This window comes from Scylla paramamosain, chromosome 7 (genome assembly GCF_035594125.1).
Source record: "Scylla paramamosain isolate STU-SP2022 chromosome 7, ASM3559412v1, whole genome shotgun sequence".
Classification (NCBI taxonomy): domain Eukaryota; kingdom Metazoa; phylum Arthropoda; class Malacostraca; order Decapoda; family Portunidae; genus Scylla; species Scylla paramamosain.
In genome coordinates, this window is record NC_087157.1 from 12,855,001 (window position 1) to 12,867,500 (window position 12,500).

Here is a 12,500-nt window from a genome sequence, read left to right on the forward strand (position 1 = left end):
GGAAATAATTCAAAGTAATAATTTTCATTTTTACAAGTTACTATTATTTCATTTCAATCTACTTTTGACTGATAATTTTCCTCGTTAAACGTCACTGTTTTTTAATTCCTCTTTACGATACCACTTTCGTTTGATAATTCTTTTTAAACTGTTATTTAATTCCTATTTATGATATTACTTTCCACTTCCTTCACGATATCCACTCATGCTCAGGGTGCGACAGGACCAATACCCTGCAGGATAAAGGCAGCAAGTGTGGACACAAGATACGGCGTTCTTTTCCCTCAGCTAACCTAACAGAAGACTGGCCAGGTGTCCCTCATTGTGCACCTGTGAGATAATGAAAGCAACACTCCCCCCGCGCTGCTACCTTCGATAGCAGCGAGGCGGTAATAGGCATTCACTGACGCACAGCCAGACGTCCACGCAGTCTCTTATTGTCTGTGTTATATTGTCAGACGCGTTTAATTAAGTTGTGGCGAGTGATACATTGCATACCGTATCACTTGCATCGCCCCGCTCTTGAAGTACCAACCAAGATTTAGCCCTTTTATTGCTAAAGTCATCCTATGTCACCGTTCAGAGTACTGTAAAAATGAGTAATCAGAGAGAGAGAGAGAGAGAGAGAGAGAGAGAGAGAGAGAGAGAGAGAGAGAGAGAGAGAGAGAGAGAGAGAGAGAGAGAGAGAGAGAATGGATAGTTACTTATGTCTGATTTAAGCTACATAACTTTATAATACACTGTAGAGGAGAGTGTCCGAAATGGTGTGGGTGTGTGGTAAAATTGTTTGGCAGTGGAAATGTAATAAATTCCAGACATTTAGAAGTGTAATAAATTAAGTATGCACCAAGGAAAGTAGAGTCCACCCGTTCTCCGGGCAGTACCTAGCGACTCTGCCAGTTCCCTGTGTTGGCCACGTGCAGGCGGCGGCGTGGCACCACTGCCGGTACATCCAAACTTTCGGGTTTCAACTTCCTCTCACTTCAGGGACATTTCTAGCAAAGTTAAGTTTGTCGGGAGCTTCTGCAAGTCTAGTTCCGCTCTGCTACACACTCTTGTTTTACTTTAAACTTCTAATTGTTGAGGACGAATACGAGGATTCAAAACACCGGAACCGCATTGTGGGAAGTTTTGGCGTTTCATTTCGCTTATTTCTAGGGGTTTCTCGCGGAAGTTAATGGAGTTTTCAAAGACGTTTTCAAGATTTTACGCAGTGATAACCAAAAAGGATTCTGCATCATCAGTTGGAAAACACCAGACTAATTGCCTGTGTTTCCTTTGAAAACAGTTCAGAAAAGAGTCCAAAGCGGTTCAGACCACGAGTGGCCGGACCTAACAACGTCAGTCTTACTCAAGCTTCCTTTGTCCACACCTGCCAGTACCCAGTCTTTGGTGGCAGCAGCGCCTGTTTCAACACGTGGCGGGGAGAACTGTGTTGTTTGAAAAAAAAAAAAAAAAAAAAAAGACAGTTCTCAGTCCAGGGTACGAGCACGGCTCATAGGGTACAGAGGAGGGTCTGTCCTCACTCCCTCACTCCCTCATCTCACAGCGCGTGTTCCTGTCACTCCCATCACTCCAAACTGAAAGTTTTGATGGTTTGGAATATACAGAGCACGTATATATATATATATATATATATATATATATATATATATATATATATATATATATATATATATATATATATATATATATATATATATATATATATATATATATATATATATATATATATATATATATATATATACGATATATATATACTTATATATACTTTTCTTTCCACTGCAGCTTTGAAAAGAGTGAAAAGTATGAAGGCATGTATTGTTATTTCTTTTACATGCTTGTTTTTTTTCTTTTTCTTTTATGTAGGAGGGACACTGGCCAAGGGCAAAAAAAAAAAAAAAGAAAAGAAAAAAAAAAAACACTGAGATGCCAGTCCCATAAAATAGACCAAAGCTGGAGTAAAAAACTGAAAGATAAGTGTCTTGAAACCTCCCTCTTGAAGGAATTCAAGTCATAGGAAGGTGGAAATACAGAAGCAGGCAGGGAGTTCCAGAGTTTATCAGAGAAAGGGATGAATGACTGAGAATACTGGTTAACTCTTGCATTAGAGAGGTGGACAGAATAGTGGTGAGAGAAAGAAGAAAGTTTTGTGCAGCGAGGCCGCGGGAGGAGGAGAGGCATGCAGTTAGCAAGATCAGAAGAGCAGTTAGCATGAAAATAGCGGTAGAAGACAGCTAGAGATGCAACATTGCGGCGATGAGAGAGGCTGAAGACAGTCAGTTAGAGGAGAGGAGTTGATGAGACGAAAAGCTTTTGATTCCACCCTGTCTAGAAGAGAGGTATGAGTGGAACTCTCCCAGACATGTGAAGCATACTCCATACATGGACGGATAAGGCCCTTGTACAGAGTTAGCACCTGGGGGTTGAGATGTATGTCCACGTATCCATTTAGATCAGTGGTTCTTAACATGAATTCGATCGAACCCCAGGGGCTCATTGAGTCAGTCTCAAGGGTTCGGCGGAGGTGTGTGTGCATGGTTCATTTTGTGCACTATTTAATTTTTCCAGCTACGAAGGGTTCAAAGAATGCACGTATGAAATTTGCGGGGTTCAGTACCTCCAAGAAGGTTAAGAACCATTGATTTAGATGATAAGGTGATTATATCACAGGGTTCTATTTGTCTATTTGTTTGTCTCTCTATTTGTATACATTAACTATCTACCAACTTCTGACTATTTGATTAACTAATTCAATTAAAACACTCAATCACTGTGTATATATTTACCTATTTATCGACCTATGTATGAAAATATGCATTTATGTATGTATGTATGTATGTACGTATCACTCATTCACTCACTCATTGCATATATATATATATATATATATATATATATATATATATATATATATATATATATATATATATATATATATATATATATATATATATATATATATATATATATATATTAATCTATAACAATACAGATACACTGAGAGGCAACAGAGAAAGAGATCAAGCAGAAAGACAAGCCAGCATATATACAAACAGACAGGAAGACTGGCACGAGGACACAAAGGGAGGAAGATAAAGGTTCAAGAACATGATTACCACAAGTTTGGAAACCGCCATTCTGAAGTGAAGCCAATCAGGGAAGGGAAAAAGGATCATGCGTCGACGAATCTCTCTCTCTCTCTCTCTCTCTCTCTCTCTCTCTCTCTCTCTCTCTCTCTCTCTCTCTCTCTCTCTCTCACACACACACACACACACACACACACACACACACACACACACACACACACACACACACACACACACACACACACACACACACACACACACACAACCTTCACTCATCTCTCCTCAAGTGTCAAGTGCTCACCCGTCTCCATAACAAACACACAACTTATCCTGATCATCTCCAAGTCACAAGGAGGAGGAGGAGGAGGAGGAGATGGCAAAGGACAGATAATAAGACGAGGAAGTGATATTAAAGATGATCGATAGAAAGTCTTGATAATATTTTCCTTCCTTCCTTCCTTCCTCCCTTACTTCCGCTTTCTTCTTCTTCTCCTCCTCCTCCTCCTCCTTCTCCTTCTCCTCCTCCTTCTTCTTCTTCTTCTTTCTCTTCCTCGACTTTCATTCTCCACTGATTACTGCCTCCAGAGACATTCTTCCTTTTTTTCCTTGAATAATTACGGAAATCTCGTGGAAACTAATTTGTTTCTGGAGCGAATGAGAAGAGAAAAAACGTCCAACCACTTACATAATGATAGGAGAGAGAGAAAGAGAGAGAGAGAGAGAGAGAGAGAGAGAGAGAGAGAGAGAGAGAGAGAGAGAGAGAGAGAGAGAGAGAGAGAGAGAGAGATTAAGATTAACCAGTTCATGCTAGCTCTCTCTCTCTCTCTCTCTCTCTCTCTCTCTCTCTCTCTCTCTCTCTCTCTCTCTCTCTCTCTCTCTCTCTCTCTCTCTCTCTCTCTCTCTATTTTCTTCACAAATGACAGTGGTTTGAAAATGAGTATGAAAAATCAATAGGAGATGAAGGAGAAAGAGGGGGGAAGGAGGGTAGGGAGGATTGGGGAAAAAGGAAGGAGGAAGGAAGGAGGAGGGAGAGACAGGTGGGGGAAGGGGAGAAAAGAATTGTGGGCGTGAGGAGGTGTGAGAAAACAAGGTGATTAAAACAATGGAAAAAGAGTGATATATTCTCTCTCTCTCTCTCTCTCTCTCTCTCTCTCTCTCTCTCTCTCTCTCTCTCTCTCTCTCTCTCTCTCTCTCTCTCTCTCTCTCTCTCTCGATGTTAATGGTTTTTATGAGTGATTCTTACGAGCTCAAAACATATGTGTGTGTGTGTGTGTGTGTGTGTGTGTGTGTGTGTGTGTGTGTGTGTGTGTGTGTGTGTGTGTGTGTGTGTGTGTGTGTGTGTGTGTGTGTGTGTGTGTGTGTGTGTGTGAGCGTCATCCGTAACCTTTCTCCTCCTCAGTTCTGTCTCTTTATCTATCTCTCTGTCTTATCTGTCTCTTTATCCACCCGAGTCTCCTCATCTCCTCTCGATCACTGCTTCTGCCAACTTGTAAGTCATCAAACCTTCAAGGACTTTCTCTCTCTCTCTCTCTCTCTCTCTCTCTCTCTCTCTCTCTCTCTCTCTCTGCTTTAGCCATCCTTGCTTGCATTCTTCGATTCATTCACTTTTCTTGATTCTTCCTTCCTTCCATTTACATTTTCATCTTTGGTTTTCTTCTCTTTCTCTCCTCTATTATCTTCTCTCATTCCTCGACTCACACTTTTCTTGCCTCTTCCTTCCTTCCTTTACTTTTATTTTCTTCTTTACTCTCTCTCCTATTTTTCATTAAGTCTTCTGCTTCCTTGTCTAATCTCTCTCTATTTTTACCTTATTTCCTTCTTCCCTCCTGTCTGTTTGCTTTCTCTCCCTATCCCTTTATTTTCCTCTTTCTTTTATCTATAATTCGTTTCTCTGTCTAATCTTCTAATCCTTCCCTACTCCTTTCCCAACTCCTTCTTCCCCTCCTGTTTGCTTATTTCCCTCCCTATTCCCCCTTTTTTCCCCTTCACATCACGTCTTATTTTTTTTTTCCGCTTTCCTCTCTTCTACGAGTATCTTTCATTCCTTTCTCTACCTTCTCCTTTAAACCTCCACTGCCACTTTTACATTTCCTTCTTTCCCTTTCACCAATTTATTTCCCTCCCTATTCTTTCCTGTTTTTCCCTTCACCTCACGTCTTCTTTTCTTCCGTTTCCTGAGTCTATCCAACAAACTTCCTCCTGTCTTCGTCTTTCCCTCTAAGCTTCATGTCCTTTTCTCCTCCCCTTCCTCTCCCTGTCCTCTCCCAGATGGCGTGGGTGGTGCTAGTGTGGCAGCAAAAATAGTAATGACCATTGGCGAGGAAGGAGGAAAGAGGAGGGGAAAATAAAGAAGGGAAGAAAAATAATATGTTAGTGTTGGGGGTGGCGAGAGAGAGAGAGAGAGAGAGAGAGAGAGAGAGAGAGAGAGAGAGAGAGAGAGAGAGAGAGAGAGAGAGAGAGAGAGAGAGAGAGAGAGAGAGAGAGAGAGAGAGAGAATAGCAGACGTAAGATTTGAGATATATCGTTTTAAGGATAGAAGATAATGCCTGAAGGAAAGAAGGAATGAATGAATGAAGGAAAGAAGGAAGGAAGGAAGGAAGAAAGGAAGGAGGGAGGAGGAATGGTGTTGGAGGGGAGTAGGTAAAGAAAAGGAATAGCCAGAGGGATGAAGAGGTGAAGGAGAGACAAGGAAGTAAGGAAGAGAAAAAGGGAAAGGGAGGCAGAAAGAGAAGCATGCTGGAGGGAGAGGGAAAAAATGGAGGAATGAAATGTGGATTGAAAGAAGGCAAGGGAAAAGAAGGTTGAATTACTAAAGGTGAGTATTGAAAGAGGGAAAAAAGAAGAGGAGAAATAAACCCCCTAGCAACTAAAGTCCTCACTATGGCATCCTCTTTTTATCCTCCCTTCAGACTCCCCCAAGTAATTCCATCCCTTTCACTCAGTTTTCCTTACAGTCTTATCTTTTACCTACAGCTCCTTTAGGTCCTCATTTCTTTCCCTCAGCCCCTAAGCACTCAAGATTCTTTCTCTCTTAGTCTCAATCGTCTAAACAGCCCAGTCCCTTATCTTATCTGCATCCCCATCTCTTTCCAGACTCTTTCCCCTTCGCCCCTAAACAGTCAAGATCCCTTCCTTTTAGTCCCGAAACAGCCCTCATCCTCTCCTCTCAGTTATGCACACAGCCCCATCCCTTATCTTCGACCGTAACAGCTCCATTTCTTCCCCTAATTCTCAAAAAAGTGAAGGATCTTTTTTCTTAATCTCCAAACACTTATCGTCTCCCCTCAGATGTCCACATAGCCCCATCTCTTCTCAGCCCCTTACAATTCAGTCCCCTCACTCCTCAGTCATACCCATATTCTTTCCTCCTCAGTCCCCTTCCTTCCTAATAGTCCCACAATAAGTCCTAAAGTCCCCTCACGTGCCCAGTCTCCTCCCCAATAGAAAGCCTGGCGTCCTCTCGGTTGTCATTATTAAAAGTCGAAAAAAAAAATTAGGCCTTTTAAAACTTTCTTGTTCTTTTCTCTTTTTTTAAATTTTCTAACCCACTTTTCTTTCCCAAGCCGACCCCCTACCTCTCTCTCTCTCTCTCTCTCTCTCTCTCTCTCTCTCTCTCTCTCTCTCTCTCTCTCTCTCTCTCTCTCTCTCTCTCTTCACTTTCTCTCTGCCTCTCTCTCCTCTCTCATCCATTCCTTTTACCTCTCTTCATAGTTTTCTCTTCCATTTTATCTATCTCTCTTCGTATCTCCATTTTATCAACCTTACTTCTCCTCTCCCTCTCTTAATCATTTTCTCATCACTTCTTAATTACTCTCTCTACCTTAGCTTCTTAACGCGAACACACACACACACACACACACACACACACACACACACACACACACACACACACACACACACACACACACACACATTCTCTCTCTCTCTCTCTCTCTCTCTCTCTCTCTCTCTCTCTCTCTCTCTCTCTCTCTCTCTCTCTCTCTATTACTCTCCGTGTCTGCTGAGATCATCATTTTTCTTTCCCATCTTTCCCTCTCTTCATTTTCCTCTCTCTTCCTATCCTTCCCTTTTTTTCCATCGTGTATTTTCTCTTTACCCTTCCTCCTCCTCCTCCTCCTCCTCCTCCTCCTCCTCCTTCTCCTCCTCCTCCTCTTTCTCCTCCTTCCATTTATTCATTCACCTCCTCCGGATATGGTGGTGGAGAAGAAAACACTGGAGGAGGAGGAGGAGGAGGAGGAGGAGGAGGAGGAGGAGGAGGAGGAGGAGGAGGAGGAGGAGGAGGAGGAGGAGAAGGAGGAGAAGGAAAAGGAAAAGGAAAAGGAGAAGGAGGAGGAGGAGGAGGAGGAGGAGGAGGAGGAGGAGGAGGAGAAGGAGGAGGAGGAGGAGGAGAAGGAGGAGGAGATTCTCAGTTTATTAGTGGGAGAATCTTGATTATCTCACGCGAGGCAAAGAGAGAGAGAGAGAGAGAGAGAGAGAGAGAGAGAGAGAGAGAGAGAGAGAGAGAGAGAGAGAGAGAGAGAGAGAGAGAGAGAGAGAGAGAACAATTAAGGATGTAATAACGGTCTCCTCCGTACTTCTCCCTCTTTCTTCCCCCATCTCTCTCTCATTTTTCCTTCCCTTTCCCTCATGTCTTCCTCTTCCTTCCTCTTCTGTTCACATTCCATCTTTTCCATGACAGCAACAAAGAAGGAAGAGGAGGAGGAGGAGGAGGAGAAGGAATACAAAGGAATACAAAGGAAAGCCAAACAGCAACAGACCTTTTGGTCCTTGCAAGGCTGTTTGGTAACTACTTCTAACTAGCTACAGTGAAGAGAGACAGGACAGCATAGCAGAAGGCTCCTCCCCACCCACCACTCCCTCCAGCTTGCGCTGGCATGGAAATAGTTGGGAAAAGTACCATGCAGTATGGAAAAACTGACATGGAAATTTTCATAGGAAAAGATGAAAGGAAGTTCTACTATTCACCCTACGGTGAACTCTATACGCCTATCTGAAAGTTAATACAAGTTATATTAAAAATGGTGTCTGTTGAATAAGAGTTTAATAGTGAATTTAGTAATTATTCGGACAAGAAGAGAGCTTGTTGGGGATTTGCTTTTAAATATTTGTCTATTTTATTTTTGAATGATTCAATAGTATTGCTGTTTACAATTTCTGCAGGAAGTTTATTCCATATATTTACTATACGATTAAAGAGTAAATGTTTGGCCTCGTGGGATTTAAAACGTTTGGGTATAATCTTGAATCCATTATTTCTTGTTAGGTTAGAATGATCAATAGTAAAATATTTATGTGCATCAATGTTACTATATCCTTTGAAAATTTTGAACACTTCAATTAGGTCTCCTCTTATCCTGCGCTTTGTTAAACTAAATAGGTTTAGTTCTTCCAGCCGTTCCTCATACGCCTTATTGCGCAATCTTGGAATCATCTTTGTGACTCTGCGCTGTATCTTTTCTAGTTTTTCAATGTCTGTTTTGTAATATGGTGACCAGAACTGTACACAGTATTCTAGATGAGGGCGCACCAGTGAGTTATATAAGGCAAGTATAACCTTTTCTGATTTAAATTCAAAGGTTCTTCCAATGAGGAGGAGGAGGAGGAGGAGGAGGAGGAGGAGGAGGCTCAAGGAACAGATGAAGGAAAACGAAAAATAAATATGCAAAGTAGAAGAGGAGAAGGAAAACTGACTTAAATGACGCCACGGCCACTTTTCTCCCTCAAGGGCACAGCGGGAGAGGGGAGATGGGTGAGGGGAGTAGTGGGAGGGAGGGCTGGGATAGGGATAAAACGGTGAAAAAGCAGGAAAAAGGGAGACTGAGGGGAGATGAGGCTGTGGGGTGATAGCATCAGCCAGAATCAGCCAGCAACAAGACGACTCCTCCCCCACCACACCACCAACCCCCCCCCCCCCGGTTTCCCTCTTTCCCCCTGGTGGTCATAGTAGAGAAAAAAAAGGTGCTGTATTTTCCTCTCTCTCTCTCTCTCTCTCTCTCTCTCTCTCTCTCTCTCTCTCTCTCTCTCTCTCTCTCTCTCTCTCTCTCTCTCTCTCTCTATTATTATCCGTGCCTGCTGAGATCATCTCTCTCTCTCTCTCTCTCTCTCTCTCTCTCTCTCTCTCTCTCTCTCTCTCTCTCTCTCTCTCTCTCTCTCTCTCTCTGTGTGTGTGTGTGTGTGTGTGTGTGTGTGTGTGTGTGTGTAGGAACCGGTTCAGCAAGCAAGCAACGGATAAGGGGCGCATTATGAAAGCCTGCTGGCCTCCCACGTGTTTCAGGACGGTCTGGCGGGAAGGTCTGACGCAGAGGAGGGACGAGAGTAGCAGAGTACCCCGTTTCTTCCGCCACAACCTTCCTCGCTGAGCCTTCTATGCGAGTCTCCGTTAAGAAGTTCATGAGAAGTGTTAAAGGTGAGAGACAATCCGTTGGGAAACTTATAAGGACTTTAGCTTGTAATGATTAGCACTTTTTCAATTTGAGGTTATCTTAAACATATGACGTGCGCTCTGACAGGACAGGCATGGCTTATGGGTTAGGAAGGAACTTTGGAATTTGTTACTGCCCGTCTGACTTTACATTAGATTGTGGAGTTTATCGCATACAGCACCAATGTTCGTTTGTGGAAGGAATGTACGTACTTGTAAGGTAGCTATTGTTTTAAGATTTCCTCATGTCCGCTACTGTGCTATCCTCCCTTCTTCTCTTGAGTCTTCTCCTTCTTCCTTGTATTTCTGTATCTCTTCCTGAGAGTTTAACAGACCGAGCAAAAGAGATGGCAGTAATGAGCCGAGATGGAAAGGTTGCACAGCAGTGGACATGAGGGAGAATGGTTAGGATGCCACGGTCGGGGATAGGGAAGTGAAGGTGATTCATTAAAAAAAAAAAAAAAAAAAAAAAAAAAAACACGATCTTGTAAAGAGGCGGGATAATAAAGAGTGTCAAGATGTACATTCAGTGGTCAGTATCGCGGTGCTGTCCCCAGGAACTCACCAAAACGGAGACGCAGACACGGAACAGGGCAACACAACACCCTGGTGGAGGCGCTCATAAAAAAATGAATAAATAAATAAATAAAAGCGATAGTAAAGCTGAAAAAGAAGAAAAAAGTCAAAATATATATTCTACGATCAGTAACGCGGTGCTGTCATCAGAAACTCACCAAGACAAGGACGCAGGCACGGAACAGCGTAACACAACACAACACAACAATCTTCCACTAACTCACTCGTACATGCAGCAAACTGGTTCACACCGCCTCTGTCTTACTTGCCGCGCCAGGACTGGGCAGGGAGGGAGGGAAGCAGGGAGGGAGGCTGGGCGCTACTTACCCTGGGAGGTCGTGGGAAGATGGGGGAGTGTGGGCATGACGTCACGAACCACTCCTCGGGGTCGGCTGGTACCCCGCCGCCTGTGGGTCAGGAAGCTGAGGTTAGTGACACACACACACACACACACACACACACACACACACACACACACACACACACACACACACACACACACACACACACACACACATCCCCTCCAAAAAAACTATAGATATCTGGAATAGACTTGATGAGGAGGCGACAGAGACGAGAAGTGAATATCACCTGGAGGAGGGACAGGATGAATATTGAAATGGAGAGGGATAACATAAATACAGCTTACGCCCTGCATTATACAACTATGTAAATACTCGTACAACTACTGTAGGTAAATATGCTCTCTTCAATGAACCCAAACACCCACCCACCCACACACACACACACACACACACACACACACACACACACACACACACACACACACACACACAACACACACATACACGAGGGAGTAAGCAGCAAGGTATACGGTTACACAACACACCATGGAAAATAAACACAAGCAGAGAATGAAGAGAAGCAGGAAGGTTACCGATGACTCTCCCTCCTCGTGTCCTCCCTAATAATATCCCTCCATCTTTTGTCATCAGTTCGAAAAGTATTTCCAACATTTTTTTTCCCCTTTCAACTTTATTCCATATCACTTCAATCCAGACAGCAACATTTCCATCGATTCCATTCCCAAGTCTTAATGCTTCGTTGAAACTTCTCATAAAAATTTTAGTCTCCTTTTTTCTCCCACTTCAGGTCTTCCCATTCCTTTTCCACGCCATCTGACTTAATTACGTCCGTTATTAAAATCCTTCCTAATGATGTTTCCTATCCCCTCTTTGGCTTTGATGTGGGAAGGCTTACAGTGATGAAAAGAAGTATTCCATGGTCCTTAACCTTTTTACCGCCATGGTTCTCCTTTTGTTAACACGGAAAGCGCTGAAAAAAATAGTTTGCACGGATATAGAAGAAAAAAAAAGGAGAATTGAGTGTAAAATTTTGTCTTTTCTAAACTACATTCTTATCTAAGAGGTTGTAAGAGGTGTAGTATAAGTTTAAGAAGTTATAGTATAAGTTGAAGAGGTTTTAGCAAATGTTTAAGCTCTAGTATTAGTTGAAGAGGTTGTAGTAAAAGTTTAAGAAGTTGCATTTTTAAGTTTGAGAGATTGTAGTATAAGTTTAAGAGGTTGTAGTATAAGTTTAAGAGGTTGTAGTTGCAATAGTAGATAAAGTTTAAATAAAAAAAAATATAGTATAAGAGGTTGTGGGATAATTTTAAGAGTTTTTAGTATAAGCTTAAGCTGTAGTACGAATTTAGTGTCAATCACAGTTTTAAGTGTTTATAGGAAAAACTGTGTTAAAGGGTTAAAAACTGCTTCTTTATAAATGTATTAAAAAGAATTAGTGTCAATAAAAGTTGTAAGTGTTTATGTGAAAAAAAAAAAAAATGTGACAGTGAAAATGTTAAAAAAAATTCTCCTTGATAAAACTATCTCTTTTCTTTCTTTATCAGTTCATGCAGTGCTTCGTTGCTGTGCTTAAAACTGCACGCAAATTTCAATCTTATTTATTTATTTTACTTTTGCTTTCACTCTATCACTGTATTTCTGTATTTATCTAAGCATATTTTATATCTTGTCCCTACCTTTTTGAAACTTCTCTCCTCTTTTTGTAAATAAACAGGTAAAACTTGCTGATATTATCTTAAGTGTGTCATCTTGCAACCAAGAACTCGTTACAACTTTTTGCCTGCAGTGCTCGTACAGATTCCGGAAAAGTGAATCTACTTGCGATTTTTCTGATTTTTCTTCAATGTTGTAACAGAATCTTGCTCATCCCTCTTAAGGTCCTCGGGAAAACTTTTGGTTTAAGTGTGGCAAAAGACTGGAAAACTTTATTTGCTCCCCAAAAAGACTTGATTTTCACCTTCACCTCACCCCCTACAAAAAAAAAGAAAAAATAAATAAATAAAAATAAATAAAAATAAAATAAATAAATAAATAAAATAAATAAATAAATAAATAAAAAATAAATAAATAAATAAAAATAAATAA

At 41.6% G+C, this 12,500-nt stretch overlaps 2 protein-coding genes across 3 annotated transcripts in view; one reads left to right on the forward strand and one right to left on the reverse strand.

Annotated features, from left to right (window-relative positions):
• The window catches only part of LOC135102087 (cAMP-dependent protein kinase inhibitor gamma-like), a 200,725-nt gene that overhangs the window by 13,641 nt on the left and 174,584 nt on the right, over positions 1-12,500 (reverse strand). Inside the window, exon 4 of one of the 2 annotated variants that reach the window (XM_064006820.1) lies at positions 10,417-10,496. The exons of the other annotated variant lie outside the window; for it this stretch is intronic. The gene's annotated coding sequence lies outside the window, so the exon portion shown is untranslated. The remainder of the gene's footprint in view (positions 1-10,416; positions 10,497-12,500) is intronic. 2 annotated transcript variants of the gene reach the window in all.
• LOC135101763 (chaperone protein DnaJ-like) overlaps positions 1-12,500 on the forward strand; it is a 35,055-nt gene that overhangs the window by 7,104 nt on the left and 15,451 nt on the right. Inside the window, exon 3 of the mRNA XM_064006053.1 lies at positions 10,326-10,516. Within this exon, the coding sequence (XP_063862123.1) occupies positions 10,326-10,516 (191 nt within the window). The remainder of the gene's footprint in view (positions 1-10,325; positions 10,517-12,500) is intronic.